Below are 17,606 nucleotides of genomic sequence, written 5' to 3' on the forward strand. Positions count from 1 at the left end.
TATACATCAGTGCCTAAGCCACTTCATAAAGAAGTAAAAGAATATCTGGAAAACTTGCTGAATAGAGGGTGGATAAAGAAATCAAAATCCTCCTACTCCACCCCCATCGTATGTGTGCGAAAAAAAGATGGCAGCCTCCGCTTGTGCTGTGACTATAGGGAGCTAAATATGAAGTCAATCCCTGACCGCCATCCCATACCACGCATACAGGATATGCTCAACACATTGAAAGGAAGCTCCTGGTTCTCGGCCTTAGACCAAGGGAAGACTTATCACCAGGGCTTCCTGGAAGAGTCAAGTTGCCCTCTCACAGCATTCATCACACATTTTTTTTCTTTTTTTCTTTTGTGTCCTGACACGTGTATGTTTTTTGTTTTTGTTTGATTATTTTGTTGGTTTTGGAAACGAATTTAAACGAACTTGTGACAATACTTGAGAATCACAATGACACATAGTGATTAGGCATATGATTGAAAAATGCCTAGGTTTAGAGCTGTGAGCTATGAGCTGTGAGCAATGCAAAGTTTAAATATATATATATGTGTATAAATGGGAAACAACCCTAACTTCAAAGTTTGAAATGTGTGAGATGCATGAATTGTTTGAAAAACTAGAAATTATCTAAAAATGCCTTAAGTGAAAATGTAGTGTTGCATCTATAGAGAAGAGAAAAAAGAAGAAGCATTCTATAACTTAAAAATAAGGCTGACGTGTTGACAATAGACTAAGAGACTCATTTGCAGGTGGCTATCAGGAACAGAGAGGCAAGCAAGGTCACTGACACCAAGGCTGTAGACAGCCACGCAGAGACAGCAGATAAAATAGAGACAATGCCTGCTAGAACCGTGGAGAGGAAAGTCACTTCACACGAGATTGTAGGAGTAGGCCACAGAGAAATAATGCAAAACAGTTTTGAGGCAGCCACTTACGAACTTACAGTTTTCAAAGGACAAATTAGTTGTACAGTCAGCTGCAGGCCACACAACTGTACAACAATTAACTGCTGAGTGCATGCTAAATGACACCCCACCAGAGCTAAAAGCACTACACGATGTGGCCCATCAACACACACCCGCCACATCCACTTTCCAGAAACCAACCGAGTATCACAACATTCTGAGATTTAAACAAACTCCAGGCCCAGATCCACCTTATGATCAGCAAGTGTGGAAGCTAGGAGAACAGCATTTGACCTTACAGCACAGGCCGAAATTGTGTAGGTTACGCAGTAACCACAGATAGTAGGATAATAGAAGCAAAACCACTTTCTTCTTCATATTCTGCACAGAGCGCTGAGCTGATAGCTGTGATTCGCGCATGTGAAATACACAAAGACAAACTAATAAATATACATACAGACAGCCAGTATGTTTTCTCTGCTGTGCATCATTTTGCAAAAAATTTGGCAAAACAGAGGAATGATTACATCAACCGGAAAACCGGTTCAGTATGCCAACCTCTTACAACGCCTACTGACTCATTACTACAGGCAACAACTTTGCTGACAGAGCAGCAAAACAGGCGGCACAAATGACAAACATCACATTGATGGCAGTTAACACACATCAGATTCCACTGGATGTGTTGCAAAATGAACAAAAAGCAGCAAGCACAGCCGAACAGACAAAATGGCTAAAACACGGTGCAGTTCTGACAAACGACTTAATGATGTGTTATGGCAAGCCAGTGTTGCCAAAATCTCTCCACAAGATGGCGGCATTAGTGACTCATGGCTGTACGCATTTGTCATCGGGGGGAATGACCTGTATTGTCAACTCTCATTTCTACACTGTAAATTTTGAAACTTCAGCAAAACAATTTGTCAGAACGTGCATGATGTGTCAAAAACCTCACCCTTTTCACACAATTCATATGGATTTTATTGAGCTAAGCGAATGTCAAGGGTCTAAATACGCCCTAGTGGTTATAGATGTGTTCTCAAAATGGCCGGAAAACTATCCAGTGAAAAAGGCAGATGCAATTTCAGTAGCAAAGTGCCTGTGCAATCACTTCATACCCACATATGGCATCCTAGCTTTGATACGATCAGACAACGGCACTCATTTTGTAAATGATGTCATCACTAAGGTCTCTGAAGCACTCGGTTTCAGCATAAAACACCATTGTGCGTATCACCCTCAGAGCGCAGGCCTTGTAGAGAGAACTAACGGCGCTATAAAACAAAGGCTCAGTAAATGCATGGCAGAAACAGGAAGGCCGTGGCCTGAATGTTTGGGTTTAGTGAAAATGTGGATGCGCTTAACGCAAGGCTCCCATAAACTAACTCCATTTGAAATCATTCATGGTAGGCCGTTCCCACTGCCCATCACCAGTCAACCAATAGACAAATCAATCAGAGAAAACACATTAGCAGAATGGATGTCTAAGCTGTTAGAAAACAAGGAGATCATTGTACATAATCAACAACCTGATGATGTTTCTCCAGTGTCTTGCAGATTACAGCCCGGTGACTGGGTTCTGATAAAGGTGCTCCAAAGAAAAAACTGGAGCGCACCCAGGTGGGAGGGACCACATCAGGTTCTCCTCACCACGCCCACCGCTTGCAAAATTGCGGAACGACCATCCTGGATCCATCAGAGTCACTGCAGGCGAGTAAGTGAAGCCATCTAAACTCAGTCGACACAGGCTCGCCCAATTGTTGTGATCTCGCCCGGTGGAGGGAACAGCCTTTCTGGCCGGGGGGTCTACTCACGACAGGAGGGTGTGTCCTGTTGTCATGAGGTGGTGGCTCCTAATAACTGCAGCGGCCCTGACCCTGGCCGGGCTCCTCATCTTTGCTTCCGTGAGGGACAACAAGTCACGCTATATGAAGAAAAGGCAGACACTGTATGACAAAGGAAAGTACACCAAGTTTCCCCATGGCTACGCCACTAACTTCTGGTGGCAGTTTATGAACACTACAGCTCACTTGAATAATAAAACTGACTGCTATGCATGTACCCATATGCCCCTATCCTCACAGACGTCTGGCCTGTGGCCATACAGCATACCTGAAGATCGCAGTTGGTGCCTGTTGGGCCTGGCAACACACCCAGGCTACGGTACTCTTTGGTCCAAGGCCAACTACAGCATCCCAGCAAAAGCAACCTGGAGGTCATCATCACCCACAAATGTGAACTGTTCCGGACAGACATACCTACTGACCTGGCCCCAAGTCTCAGACCCGCTGCCTGATGTAATTCTACTGAACAAACTGAACGCATCACAACTGCCAGTATGTGTGATGAACAATGGATCGCGGGCAGTGGGGGAGCTGCCTACTCACCTATGTAAATACATATACACTTTCTGCCCACCGAGGAATGAGAGGAAGTGTATGGCCTGTTCAACCAACACAACCTGTGCCAGTAACGCGACGCTGATGAGCCTCAACTGTCGCTCCGACTACAGCTACCGAATGCCACTACAAACAAAGACTCAGTACCAGACAGGATGTGCACCCAGCAGTAGAGGAACCAGAGTTTTGGCTGACTGGTACTTCCTATGTGGCAATAAGGCTTATCTGTCACTCCCTGAAGGTTGGGGGGGTCTGTGCGCCCTGGTGCAATTATCAGATCACGTCTTCTTCATGCAAAGTGTTGCACATCACCCAAGCAGCCGACAGAGACGTGAATTGGACATCGCCTCACCCAATTCTTTCGGCATTACAGTGGACACTGGAGTGCCGGGAGAGTTTCGCATCTGGGGAGGAGGAGTGAAATTCTTACAGAGCTTGATCCCCGGCATTGGAGTTGCCGAGGTGCGGGATCACGTGGAAATCAACCGATATGCTCTGCTATGACACATCAACTTAACTAAGACCCTGGGAACGGCCTTAGCAGGAGAACAGCAGGCCATCAGAACGATGGTGCTGCAGAACAGACTGACACTGGACCTGCTAACAGCATCACAAGGAGGAGTTTGTAAGCTGATCGGGGAGACATGTTGCACGTTTATCCCTGATGGATACGAAGCTGGAGGAGACATTTATGAAGCTTTGCAGAATTTGACCATTCTGCAGAAATATGTCGCTGACCACACATCTGGAGCAGCCACATCACAAGGCTGGCTGGACTGGCTATTTGGCGGCTCGTGGTTGGCTGCTGCAGCGAAGCCGTTTGTCTTTCTAGGTTTCATCATGGTAGCACTGCTAATATTAGTGTTGTGTGTGTTGCCATGTCTAAGAGTAATGATTTCAAAGATGATAACAACTACAATGACTGCTTATGTTGCCGTGCCTCAAGAAGAACAGCATCCCGTTGAAATTCTGTTAGAGGAACTTGTAATAGCTGCTAATAAATGACGTGGTGATTAAAAATGACTTGTCAAGTGATCATGCACTGATTAACACATTAGTAGTTTATACAGGTACAACATAAGGTTTTCTTATTCTTTTATTTTCTTTTATTTTTTGTAGTTTTAGTTTTATTATTTTCCTTCATTATCACTTTTGTATTTTCTTTTACTGTGTCTTCCTTAATTCTTTTATTCTTTTATTGTTTTATTCTTTAGGCCACATGATTTACATTTCTGCTATGTTGACATTTTGACCATTAAAAAATTGCTAAAGATACTTAATAAATAACCTTCACAGACAATTGTTGTATACATTTAAAATAAGTTAAAACAGGAGGGAATGTTAGTGGAAAATGATTCTATGTTTCTTTACCTTCTTTTAAATGTACAAAGATGCCCTTTTGTCTATGGTTAGATTAGTTTAGAATTATCCTTTTAGACTTTCCCAGCGAAGACATATTGTTTTGGGACATATTGTTTTAGATTGTTTTATCTCTCACAGCTTTCTCCCAGCTCTCTGCTGACGAGACTAGCGCCACATATGGAGTTGTTTATTTTATCTGTTTATTATTTTCTTATCCTGTTCTCACTGTCTTTCCTATAAAAAATGCCAAGCCTCTGTTCACGATGTGAGTTGTTCTCAGCAGCTCACCCGTGTACACGTTTAGCAAAGAAAGTAACTTTGTCTCATTGTGTCTTTATTTCTCCTGGGTTTTTTACAGAGTTTTCTCCCAACAGAATGAAAAGGCTGCTGAGGAGCTGAGAGTGAGCCTGAATACTTGTGTGCCGCCTTCTCCAAAAACAGTGACTCACTGAGACAGAAAGAAACTTAAATCTTTATAAATAAAAGAAAACTAAGAGAAACAAATCTAAAGCAAAGCACGCAAGAGAACCAAAAACTCAACAACCCCAAAACAAAAAGCCACACATCAATCCTCTCTGCTCCAACTGACACTGCATGAACAGGTGCCTCAACATTTAGAGTCTAAGGGAGATAATCACAGAGGCAGAAACTTTTCACTGTATTCAAAGGAGCTTGCAAGGAGCTTGCACTGTATCATCTCAGGTTTCTTAAAACTAAGTATTCAAAGTCTGAGGTAGGGTTGTTATTTGAGGCATTCCTGGGAAAATCTTTGAGGTCTATTTTGAAGCTCCAGATTCTTTAGATTGACTGTCTCATACTTTAATTGTGAATATAGAGGATTGTAGCTCAAGTTAACATGGAAAGATAGAGGTCTAAAGTCTCTAAAACATTTGGGTATTCAGTCTCTGACAGAAGGTTTGGAGACATGTAGAAAGTTTTGAATGGGTGAAACTAATATTTTATTTACAGTTTCTCAAACACAAGGCAGATAATATTCTTCATGTACATTATTTTTTACAACTATTGGAACAACAAAATTAAACAAAACACAATTTCATGAATTCATCTCTTAATGTTATATCCAAAACTCTGATGATGTTCTCTTTCATGACTTTTTAAACTACATCAATTCATCAACGTCAAAGACTTGATATGTTACATTAGTCCTTACTACCAGCTTGCTGAACATAAAGATTCCTTTCAGGTCTTGTTCTGACCAAGTTCTAAATGTTATGTGTCAAAGATTTGTATGTTTCTTTATAAATTATGTGTGTGAGGTCAACCAAGTCTTTACATTTAGGTGTATTTAATAAAAAGGCTAAAAAGTGGATTTGGTGGTTCATTTGAAGTGGGGTTTTTTTTATGATTCTAAGTCTGTTATTTATCATCAGTTTATTAATGACAAAATTTGTACGTCTTCCAAATAGTATGAGTTTTGTTTTGCTCAGATTCAGTGTTAACCGACTATAGAAAAAGTCTTCAATTTCTTAAATTGATTTTCTAGTTCATTCAGAAGTTGTTCCATGTTACTTCCACAATAACTTTGTATCATCTGCAAACAATATGACTTCTGTGTCTTTGCAGTTACTTCAAATTAAGACATGTTAACACAAACACCTTTACCCTCACTTATCTCTCATGGCCCTGGTGCCAACTGTCTGCATTGACTTGATAATTAATCAGAGGTAGCAGGGTGTGATACAGGAACTCTAAAAGACACATTAGCGTATGTTTAGTGGTCACTGGGTGAACTGGGTGCGTCTCTAATAAACTCAGTAATGTTCTCTACATGATCACAAAGATCTAAATTAGATGTGTAAGTCATTGTTTGTATGTAATATTGGTTTAATTTGGCTTATTTTAAAACATTTTTATACATATCAGGTTTCAATACTCACTGAAATAATGCAGATTCCATGCAAAACATATTTAAAACTGAGCTGTATTTGCTCTGATACATTTGGAATTATAAACTATGTGTACAAATTTTCTGATAATAGAAAGTAAATTAATCATCGGTGCAAAGATCAACTTGGTTGTTTGTCTGAAACAACCAGAGCAGGAAGTTAAATCAAAATCATGTAACACAGATCTAGTTGACATGAAAGCAGAACAAGTTAAAATGTTCTCAACTAACCAGTGAGAAATATCTATAAAATCATGATTTACACCAGCTGCAGTTTTTCCTACTGAAAACCTTTGTCCTACTGAAAACGTTAGGTCCAGATGAACAGAATCAACTTTTTGGGATTTCCTTACCTGGATGATTGAGCATGCATCAAGGTATTTACAGAAGCCACAGATTCTATTGAATTCTAATATTTCTAAAATCAATGGGTTTTAAGATAAAGGGCCTAATGTTCACCCCATACCTACCATTTACTAAAAGTACAGAAAACAGAACAGATCAGAATCCTGATATCCTGTCAGCTCAGTCATTGATACTAGCTACTATTTACAATATCTGTGATATTGAACATTAACTGTTGTAAGGCTCTCCACCTTGGCTGATGTGTGAAGGAGAAAGCACACACCCACCTGTGACAAGAAACCAAACATGAGATTTCATTACACTTTTTAACACCAAATATGTTTGAGACTCAATAAAAATGACGCATGGAGAAAGTATTTTGTTTTAGCAAAGTCCTCATTTATTGGAAGAAAAATCATTACAGATTCATGTTGACTTTACAACAGTTACACCAGGGGTGCTCACACTTTTTCCGCATGTGAGCTACTTATAAAATGACCAAGTCAACATGATCTACCCACTACAAAAATCCAAAACATATACTTATTTATAAATATATTGAGGATTCTTTATATCTACAATGTATATACATGCATAACCGCAATATCCAATATTTCACAACACAATTAACAATGTAAATTTTTTGTCATTACCTGAGTTTACTCTGATGACTTGCACTGAATTGAATCAGCCAGGGATGCATAGTCCGGACAGTAGCTGCTGACGGCCAGCCTCAAACACACTTCCAAATGTTCATCAGTCATGGTGGAACGGTACTTGGACTTAATGATGTTCATGTGGGAAAATGATGACTCACATAAATAAGTGGAGCCGAATAATGCAGTCAAAGAGGCAGCACATTTCCTCATGTTGGGGTACTTTACTTCTGTGAGTAAGTTCCAGAACTGTCCATGATCTCTGGACTTCAGCTCAATGTCGGCTTGTAGTGTCAAAATCTCATCTTCCACTCCAGAAGAGTTCAGGTGAAATAGTTTTGCAATTTTTGATGCGAGTGAATCGACATCAGCATCTTCCCGAAAAGGATAGCACATGAAGGTAGCGACTGGCTCGAGCAAAGAAAAGTCTTGAAAGCGTTTGTCAAACTCTGACAGACAATTGTCAATCTGCTCTGTGTAGCGTGCACTGTCAAGTTGCAAACAGGCCATCCCCTGCATCTCCAGCTCTGACGCCAGGTTTTGAAAGTTTATCAAATCATGGCGCTGCAGCTTTAAAGAGAGATGTTGCATCTTTCGTTTGAAAGCATTAACTGAGCTGATCATGTTGATCACTGTTTTGTCTTTTCCTTGCAGCTGTAGATTAAGGTCATTCAACATGTTTGTCAGATCGGTTAAAAATGCCAAGTCTAACAGCCACTGACCGTCATTAAGTTGCATGTATTCTGCTTGTCCAGCTACACGGAAAAACTCCTTAATCTCCGGACAGAGCTCTCGAAATCTTTGCAGGAATTTCCCTCGACTAAGCCACCTCACGTCAGTGTGTAGCAACAACTCAGAGTGGTCGCAGTCAGCCTTCTCCAGATGTGCACGAAATAACCGTCTTTGAAGAGATCTGGCGCGAATAGAACAGGCGATCTTCGTTGCAACATTCATGATCTCCTTCATGTTGAGCATTTTAGCGCATAACGCTTGTTGGTGGATTATGCAATGGTAATTTAGGAAGTCCGGGAAAGCATCGTCCTGCCTGCACTTGGCAATAAATCCATTCAAGCGGCCAACCATTGCGGGTGCTCCATCTGTGGTAATAGACACCAATTTGTACACTGGGAGCTGGGTTTTCTCGATAAAGTTTTTGAACGACTGAAATATGTCCTCTCCTCGCGTCTGTTCTTTCATGGGCAGGACTGTTAATAGCTCTTCTTTTGCAGTGATATCAGTAAACACCATACGAATGAAAATGCACACCTGGGCTGTGTCACTCACGTCCGTAGATTCGTCCAACTGCAGTGAGAAACACTGGCAATCTCCGATGTCCTTCCAAAGTTGCTGGGTTAAATCCTCCGCCATGGCTTCACAGCGCCGTGTAACTGTACTTCTTGACAGCTGGAGAGCTTTGATCGAAGATGTTATTTCTGCCTTATTTTTAAAGTCTCGGAACAATGAGTCAGCTGCTTCAACGAATGCCTCTTTTACCATCTCTCCATCTTGAAAAGACTTCTTGTTTTTAACGATGATGTGACTCACCCGGAACGATGCTTCGGTGGCGGCTTTCGCTTTTGAAGTTTGTTGTGTGAAAAATGACTGCTGTCCGGACAACTGGGATTTTAGTTCCTTCACCTTTTTCTTTCTTAGCTCGCTTTTCGGCGGGAATGTAGTGTCGTATTTTCCGTGAACAGTTCAAAAATGCCGCTCCACATTTCCCTTCTTTGGCATTGCGATGGCAGCCTGGCAGATGAGGCAAACGCACTTCGAAAATGACATCGTGAAAAAAAAGTCTTCCTCCCATTCCGTATGAAAGTGATACGTTTTTGTCTTCTTACTTGGTCCAGCTCCCTCACTCATTTTTAACCCTTTCTTAGGTTTAGAAAAAACCGAGAGCTAAAAATTGGAGTTAACTCGCTGACTAGCTTGTCAGTTTTACTACACTTCGCGCCGCTGTTTGCACATGCGCAGCGACCTAAGCGTCAGAAAAAAATCCGATGTCATCTGACTAGCTTCCCTGTATCAATCAACTGACGGGATGGATGATAGGCTGGCATCTATTTTTTTAATGCCATGCGATCTACCAATACTACCTTTGCGATCGACTGGTCAATCACGATCGACGTATTGAGCACCCCTGAGTTACACCATATAAAAAGTGGACTTTATCAATCACTCACACAAGCCTTAATCTACCCCACCAACTATGACCAAGCTAATTTTTCCTTGTTTTGTAAAAGTGTAAATGACGAAGAAGTTCACTGAGTTTTATCAAACCTGCCTCTGTGTTAACTTTTAAATAACTTTACATTAAAATGAAAACATAAAAAAAATAACATTAGCGTCCAGTATATCAGAAATACCAATCTTAAGGCTTCAGAATGATAGTTGAGAAATAAAAGAGAGATGTAACAGTAGCTACAGCCATCTTTAGCTGTTAGCAAGGCTCTCCGCTTTCTCTGCAAAAACTTGCACTGTGAAGTCCAGGGTCGTTCATATTCCATGCAGTGCTTAAGACACCAGTGTTGCAATCATAATGTCCGTTGCCTGGTGGCATCGACCAGCCAAACATCTGGGGTGAGTTGTGGAGGGTCCATTGAGGTCCAGAGACAACATTGCCCACAGCATCAGGATAGTGGGCCTGATTATTTGCACCCTTTCTCATGAAGCTGATGTCCAGTTGTTCGCCGAGTGAGGATGCTCCCTGAAACTGAATCACAGACAGATGCACAGTCAGTAAAACCACATTACAGAGTTCTTGTTTTAAATTATAATCAATACGCTTCATCTAATTAAATGAATTCCCCAGATAGTGACTGAATTAAAAACAGTTCTGTTTAATAATTGGAGATACTTACATGAAGCGGGACGCCCTGATTGAGATGATGAGAATCTGGAATCTTCCTAAACTTTCTTCTTCGGTTTTGAAACCAAGTCTTCACCTAAAGATGGAGGGAAGCAGAAGAAATTTAATGAGTACAATAGACCCAACATTCAAAACGAATTCAGTTCCTTGTGTTCTAGTAACCTTGAAAAACACTCACCTGTTTGTAGGTCAGTCCTGTCAGCTCTGACAACTCTGTCATCTCTTGTGGGTCAGGGTAAATTTTCTGATTAAAGTGATGGTCAAGAGTTTTTAACTGGCTGTCTGAGAACAGCCCTCGGGTCCTTCCTTTGAGCACCTTGGCCTTTTCGTCCTTCACACACATAGTACTTGTGACAGTGTTGCTGCCCTCCTGGTTTCTTGGGGAAGCAAAAACCAGTTCCTCCTCCGTGACGGAGCTGGAAACAGCTTCAGCAGCCTCAGACATGTTGTTGCTCATCTCCTTAGCGAGAGCTGCCTCAGCCCATGCTGCAAGTTCTTCCAAGGGAAGACTCCCTTGCAGGCTGCTGCCAGAAATCCACAAGTCTATGAGGACAGAAAGACAGAGGCTAAGTAAGCACAAATATATATGGTCCACATGGGTCACCGTGGCTACTGATATGTTTTGGCACAGTTGAGTTTTTTAACAGAAAATAATACAAAAGGGATCAACTGATGAGCCTTAATCAATTTCCCACACACAATGTCACTTGATTTTACTTGCTGAATTATTAAAATGTGCCACCAGATGTTGCCAATTAGAAAGTTTAAAAAGTGACTCAAAGCCCAGATGGTCCTGAAGTGGACTCTCTGTTCAGCTGTGGAGGGAGAAATGGTGACTTCTGCCATCAGGACTTACAACACAGAGTGAAAGAACATTTTTGCAAATTGTCTTCGAGGTTAACCAACTCTCTTCATATTAGCTCACCAGACAACAATGCTGAGTACATACCTGGAGAAAAGTGCATCCCATAATCTTCCATGTTTAAAATCCCAGTGATTAAAGCAGGAAAGCTGGAATAAGTGTCTCTGCTGAAAGAGCTCCAAACCAAGCAGGATAGGAACTTAAGACTGACGGACTTAAGACTTAAGAGCAATACTCCTGGGCTTTTAAGGAGGTTTGTGGGTGTGGGCAGGAATGTGGGGGGTTGAGCTTCTTCTTTTGTGAGTCTCTTTACAAGCAGTCAGGCTCTTTCTACCAACTGGCATCATTTACATTTCTTTAAAATGCTGTTTCTCCAGTCTGAAAAAAGAAAGTACAGTTAGAAAGCAGCCATACAAATGAGCTTTACCAAATCCTTTCAACTCACACTTTATAAAATATGAAACACTTAATGCACTTAAATCAATTAAACAAACACATCTTTACTCATGTGTTTGAAATACATGATGGACTATATGATGTGAAAAATTCTCATTTTGTAAAGAAAGCCAAACCTGTTGAGTTGTTGACTGTGAGCTGCAGCTGGTGTAAATCGTGATTTTTATGGGTATTTCTCACTGGTGAGTTGAGAACATTTTAACTTGTTCTGCTTTCATGTCAACTAGATCTGTGTTAGATGATTTTGATTTAACTTCCTGCTCTGGTTGTTTCAGACAAGCAACCAGTTTGATCTTTGCACCGATGTTTAATTTACTTTCTATTATCAGAAGATTTGTGCACATAGTTTATAATTTCAAATGTTTCAGAGAAAATACAGCTGCTCTTTAAATATATTTTTGCATGAAATCTGCATTATTTCAGTGAGTATTGAAACCTGATGTTTAAAATGTTTTAAAATAAGCCAAATTATACCAATATTACACACAAATAATAAATTACACCTCTAATTTAGATATTTTTGATCATATGGAGATCCTTTGGAGTTTATAAGATAGTAAATGGTAGCTTTCACCTTCTTTGAAAAGCACCTCTACATTGTAAAAGTCTCTGACACTAAAACACCCACATAAGTCAATGTCAACAAAAGCAAGGCTAACAATCCACATCAACGCTCGTCATAAACCCCATAGACACATGCATCTGGCCTCCTCTGGCTCATTCAGAATTAGAGACGCACCCAGTTCAGCCAGTGACCACTAAACATACGCTAATGTGTCGTTTAGAGTTCCTGTATCACACCCTGCTACCTCCGATTAATTATCAAGTCAATGCAGACAGTTGGCACCAGGGCCATGAGAGATAAGTGAGGGTAAAGGTGTTTGTATTGACATGTCTTAATTTGAAGTAACTGCAAAGACACGGAAGTCATATTGTTTGCAGATGATACAAAGTTCTATAATGAACTAACACTGGATCTGAGCAAAACAAAACTCTGCTATTTGGGAGATGTACAAATTCTATCATTGATAAACTGATGATAAATAACAGACTTAGGATCATAAATAAAACCACTTCAACAGAACCACCAAACCCACTTTTCAGCCTTTCAATTAAATACGCTTAAATTTAAAGGCTTGACTGACCTCAGAACTCTACACGTAAATTATAAAGCAACAAACAAATCTTTGACCTACAACATTTAGGACTTGATCAGGGCATGCTTGTGTGGAACCTTCTTTAAATCTCAGTGATTCACCGAGATAGAAAACAACTTGAAAGAGTGAGTGGTGAATCAAAGAGAAGACATTAAATAAACTTAATGCAAACTGCACAAAAGAATGTAAAACTCAGCGATACATCCAGTGAGCAGCACTTCTCTGGATGAAACAAGCTTCTTGATGTCAGAGGTCAGAGCAACAAGACCAGACCAGTTCATGCTGATAGGAAAGCAGGAGTGACTAAACATAACCACTCATTAAAAGCAAACTATACAGAAGACCATCTCTGAGAGCACAACATGTCAGAATTTGAAGCACATGGGCTAGAAGCAGCAGAAGACCACACTGGCTACAACAGCTGTCAGCTAAGAACAGCAAACTGAGGAAACAGACTCACAAATATTAGACAATAAGAGATTGGAGAAATGTTTCCTGGTCTGACGAGTCTGCATTTCTGCTGTGACATTCTGGGTCAGAGGCTAAACACAAGATTTCACGACTTGTAAAGTGTAACATGCATGCACTTTTTAACATCCTATCAAATATTGTAGATTATGATGTTAGAGCCAGTATTTAATCCTAGAAATGTCGTCATTTGTTGGAAGAAAATGAATGGCACTGACTGAAACATTTCCAACATATATAAAGTTGACTTTATCAGTCTCCTGCATGAGCCTTGATCTACTGCACCAACTCTGAGGAAAAAAGCAAAAACAGACGTACATTACATGTTAATTCTTTCTTTCTTTTTTTTACTTTAACTGAGATTCACTGAGTCTTGTCAAAACAGCCTATGTTTTATATTTAAATAGCAAGAAAATAAAATCTACAAGAAATAAACCTGTAAAACAGGATAAAACATGTGTGTAGCTCCCATGTTGAAAACTGCAGATGACATGGAAGTCTTTTAAATCTTTGTGAAAACCACCAGCATGTGGTTTGGCAAGACCAAGGTGGAAGAAATCCTCATCTGAAGCTTTGCTGAACATAAGGATTTCTCTCAGGTCGTCATGATTTGGTCTTTATCCTAATCAAGTCCTAAATGTTGTGGGACAAAGATTTGTTTGTTGCTTTATAAATTATGTGTAGAGTTCTGAGGTCAGTCAAGTCTTTAAATTTAACAGTATTTAATAAAAAGGCTAAAAATTGGATTTGGTGGTTCTGTTGAAGTGGTTTTATTTATGATCCTTAATTCCTTATTACTCTTTGTTGCAGAAAATGGGTGTGTTTCATAGGTCATCGATATATTTGTAATGTGGGAGACCACAGTAGTTTGTGATGCATTATCACTGGAATAAGTTTTTTTTTTCCAGATAATTTATTTTACTTTTATGTTATTTATCATCAGACTCCTGAACAGTATGAGATTTGTTTGCTCAGATTCAGTGTTCATCAATTATAGAAAAAGTCATCAATTTCTTAAATTCATTCTCTGTTTCTAGTTAAACTTTGTGTCATCTGCAAACAATATGACTTCTGTGTCTTTGCAGTTACTTCAAATTAAGACATGTTAACACAAACACCTTTACCCTCATTTATCTCTCATGGCCCTGGTGCCAACTGTCTGCATTGACTTGATAATTAATCAGAGGTAGCAGGGTGTGATACAGGAACTCTAAAAGACACATTAGCGTATGTTTAGTGGTCACTGGGTGAACTAGGTGTGTCTCTAATTCTGAATAAGCCAGAGGAGGCCAGATGCATGTGTCTGTGGGGTTTATGATGAGCGTTGGTGTGGATCGTTAACCTTGCTATTGTTTACATTGACTTATGTGGGTGTTTTAGTGTCAGAGACTTTTACAATGTAGAGGTGCATTTCAAAGAAGGTGAAACTACCATTTGCTATCTTATAAACTCAATAATGTTCTTCACATGATCACAAAGATCTAAATTAAGTCATTATTTATTAGTAATATTGGTATAATTTGGCATATTTTAAACACTTTAAAAATGCATTGGTTTGATTTCAGTTGCCCCTATCAGATAGTTTCATTAAATGAAATTAATAATAATAAAAAAAAATCCCACAGCCATCCTCTGATGGGAGGGGTCAAACATAAACACACATAATACCTGCATTATCTTGGGTCGTAACAGACATCAACAGCAGACATTTTGGCTGTAATGTCTTAAGAGGTTGACAGCACTGTAGTTGAACCTACCAAGTTTGTTTGTAACATTTAGATGATAAACTCAACGTATTTTCAGCAGGCATGAATGGCTTCCTGCCTGTCATAGTTTCAGATATATAGTGTTAGATTGGGTTGGGCAACTCTGGTGTATTATCATCATCATCATGTAATAGCTGAATGTACAATATCAATCCATGGCCACTCAGGTAATGAGTTATTCATTAATCTGTATTCACTTTGTATTTCACAGAGGCAAAAAAATTCCCAATGCATCTTATCTCTTATGTTTCTAAAAATTCAGTAAGTTTGAGGTAGGGTTGTTGTTTGAGGGGTTTCTTGGACAACCTTTGTGTACATTATTTACAAATACTGGATGATACAAGAAAATAAAGAAAAACATTTTCATCAATTAATGCCCTAATGTTTTATACAAAACTTCTTTTTATTATTATTATTAAATTTTTATTGAAAAAAAGACTTATTACAATAGTGCACTGATTTTATTTAGTCCCAAAATAATAATATAATATAATAAAATAATAATAATAAAATAAAATAAAGAACGACTTTCTTATTCCTTTTGTTTTACCTTCAGGTAACGAAAAGTAACTCGGTGTCTTGACAGTGTTTACATAACTTATTTACATAAAGTACATCCGATACATATTATGAAGTAGAGGGTCGACCTGACATTGTACAATACATGGGAGATACACCAATTCAGGGTTGGTCTTACCTAAATTCAGGGCGGAGGGGGGACACAAAGCTAATTCACTTATTCCATATTTTATAGAATTTGTCTTTTTTAATTTTTCCATATTAAATATTTCAAAAAACACACTAAACCAATCCTCAAATGTTGGCGGAGTTGGATTTAGCCACTTTCTGGTTATTGATTTTTTGCTGTCTGCTAATAGCGCTTCAGCACCCCCAAAATGAATCAAAGCACCCCCAAAGATTTCTTACTTTTTTTTTAACATTATTTGCTGTTTGTGTGACACACTACTAAAAATATAAAAAGCATACAGTACTATATTTGTTTGAGACGTAACATTGTAACAACAAAAGTATAGATACCCCCCCCTCCCAAAATGGTTTGTTCCATCTCGCCTCTCCCCTACTCTGGCTCTAGCGATCTTGCTGCCAGAGCGATGGTGGCTGAGACGGAGCGGAGGTGTAAGTGCCTGGCTTAAAACAGGACATATTAGCTGCATTTAACCTTCAGTTACTCTTTATATAGTTAGGTAGGAGTCAGACCATGTTTCTTTTTAGCTGAAAAGCATTACATCCAGGTAACCTGCAGTGTTAAAAACGTGTTTTCCGACAATGTTTGCTACTCTACAATCCGTCCTGCTCTGTAGTAAATTCAGCGACATTTGACAGTCCTGTTGCTCCCATTGAAATGTATACAGCCTATTTAAAATCTAAGACTTAAAATTGTCCCTAGCCTGCTGTTGTTGCAGGCTAGGGTGATCAAGATGGCGCCGTTGAGTTCGGCTGCCGCCCTGGCAGCTCTGCGACGACTGTGCTTTTATTTCGTTTTATTTATGTTTTTTATTGGTTTTTTTGCTCGTGTTGCACTAGGCCGGACTCAATATGACTTTGGCACACTTTTGGATATAGGACAACACTTTTCACTCACCTCTGCTACGGGTTTACTGGACACAACGTTGTGGCCGGAAGAGATCCTCCGTGACAAGAACAATGACTCCAGAGGATGTTGGAGACAAAGGAGACGGCGATACAGAGGTAGAAGAGCAGGGGTCCGGAACAGGCTGCGTACCAGAGCATACCGCCCTCCACTGCCTAGCATATTGCTAGCTAATGTCCAGTCACTTGAGAACAAGCTGGACGACATCAGGGCGAGAACCAGGTACCAGCGAGACATCAGGGACTGCAACATCTTCTGCCTGACCGAAACCTGGATAACCCCGGCGGAATCATTTTCTATTTTCTGCTCGGACAGAACTGCGGAATCCGGTAAACTGCGGGGCGGTGGGGTTTGTTTTATGGTTAATAACAGATGGTGTAACCCTCAGAATATCACGGTCCTGTCCCGGTCATGCTCACCCCATCTGGAGCTTCTCACCATCCTCTGTCGGCCATTTTACCTCCCTCGGGAGTTCACGGCTGTGATTATCTCTGCGATTTACATCCCGCCACAAGCGGATAACAACAAGGCGCTATTGGACCTCCATGATGTGCTGAGCGGCCACCAGGCTAAACATCCAGATGCCGCCCTCATAGTGGCGGGGGATTTTAATAGGGCTAAATTAAAACAGGTCATGCCTAATTTTCACCAGCATGTTACCTGTCCCACGTACTCGGTGATGTAGACTGGGACGTATTCCAGGATACTTCCGCAAACATTGACGAGTTTGCGGACACAGCGATTAGCTTCATTGGAATGCTAGTGGATACCATCATCCCCTCGACTACAATTCGGACCTTTCCCAATCAAAAACCTTGGGTTGACTCTACTGTCAGGAGAGCTCTCAAA

At 40.2% G+C, this 17,606-nt stretch overlaps 2 protein-coding genes and 1 pseudogene across 2 annotated transcripts; 1 reads left to right on the plus strand and 2 right to left on the minus strand.

Annotated features, from left to right (window-relative positions):
* Window positions 1-2,559: 2,559 nt before the first annotated feature.
* Window positions 2,560-4,884, plus strand: LOC147321767 (uncharacterized; annotated as a pseudogene).
* A 2,255-nt stretch (window positions 4,885-7,139) lies between these two features.
* LOC147321768 (general transcription factor II-I repeat domain-containing protein 2-like) lies at window positions 7,140-8,935 on the minus strand. Its single transcript, XM_086305020.1, has 2 exons — window positions 7,588-8,935; window positions 7,140-7,198 (listed from the first exon to the last, which is right to left on the minus strand). The coding sequence occupies exons 1-2, from the start codon at window positions 8,933-8,935 to the stop codon at window positions 7,140-7,142; spliced, it is 1,407 nt and encodes a 468-aa protein (XP_086161146.1).
* Window positions 8,936-10,007: 1,072 nt separating this feature from the next.
* LOC147321769 (pituitary homeobox homolog Ptx1-like) lies at window positions 10,008-11,416 on the minus strand. Its single transcript, XM_086305107.1, has 4 exons — window positions 11,386-11,416; window positions 10,615-10,979; window positions 10,429-10,512; window positions 10,008-10,280 (listed from the first exon to the last, which is right to left on the minus strand). The coding sequence occupies exons 1-4, from the start codon at window positions 11,414-11,416 to the stop codon at window positions 10,008-10,010; spliced, it is 753 nt and encodes a 250-aa protein (XP_086161233.1).
* Between the last annotated feature and the right edge of the window lie 6,190 nt (window positions 11,417-17,606).

The sequence above is a fragment of the Aulonocara sp. 'chitande type north' Nkhata Bay genome, linkage group LG9 (genome assembly GCF_057382095.1).
Source record: "Aulonocara sp. 'chitande type north' Nkhata Bay isolate Kocher_YH1m ecotype deep benthic linkage group LG9, A_spYH_male_GT1.1, whole genome shotgun sequence".
NCBI classification, from domain to species: Eukaryota; Metazoa; Chordata; class Actinopteri; order Cichliformes; family Cichlidae; genus Aulonocara; species Aulonocara sp. 'chitande type north' Nkhata Bay.

Bases quoted from the DNA above. Each gene is read 5' to 3' on its own strand.
- LOC147321768 (XM_086305020.1), bottom strand. From the start codon at position 8,935: ATGGCGGAGGATTTAACCCAGCAACTTTGGAAGGACATCGGAGATTGC. The intron at 7,199-7,587 runs GCAAGTCATCAG...TTCTTGTCACAG, and splicing joins CCTGGCTGATTCAATTCAGT to GTGGGTGTGTGCTTTCTCCT.
- LOC147321769 (XM_086305107.1), bottom strand. From the start codon at position 11,416: ATGGAAGATTATGGGATGCACTTTTCTCCAG. The intron at 10,980-11,385 runs GTATGTACTCAG...CTGTCCTCATAG, and splicing joins TGGGATGCACTTTTCTCCAG to ACTTGTGGATTTCTGGCAGC. The intron at 10,281-10,428 runs GTAAGTATCTCC...TCTGTGATTCAG, and splicing joins ATCAGGGCGTCCCGCTTCAT to TTTCAGGGAGCATCCTCACT.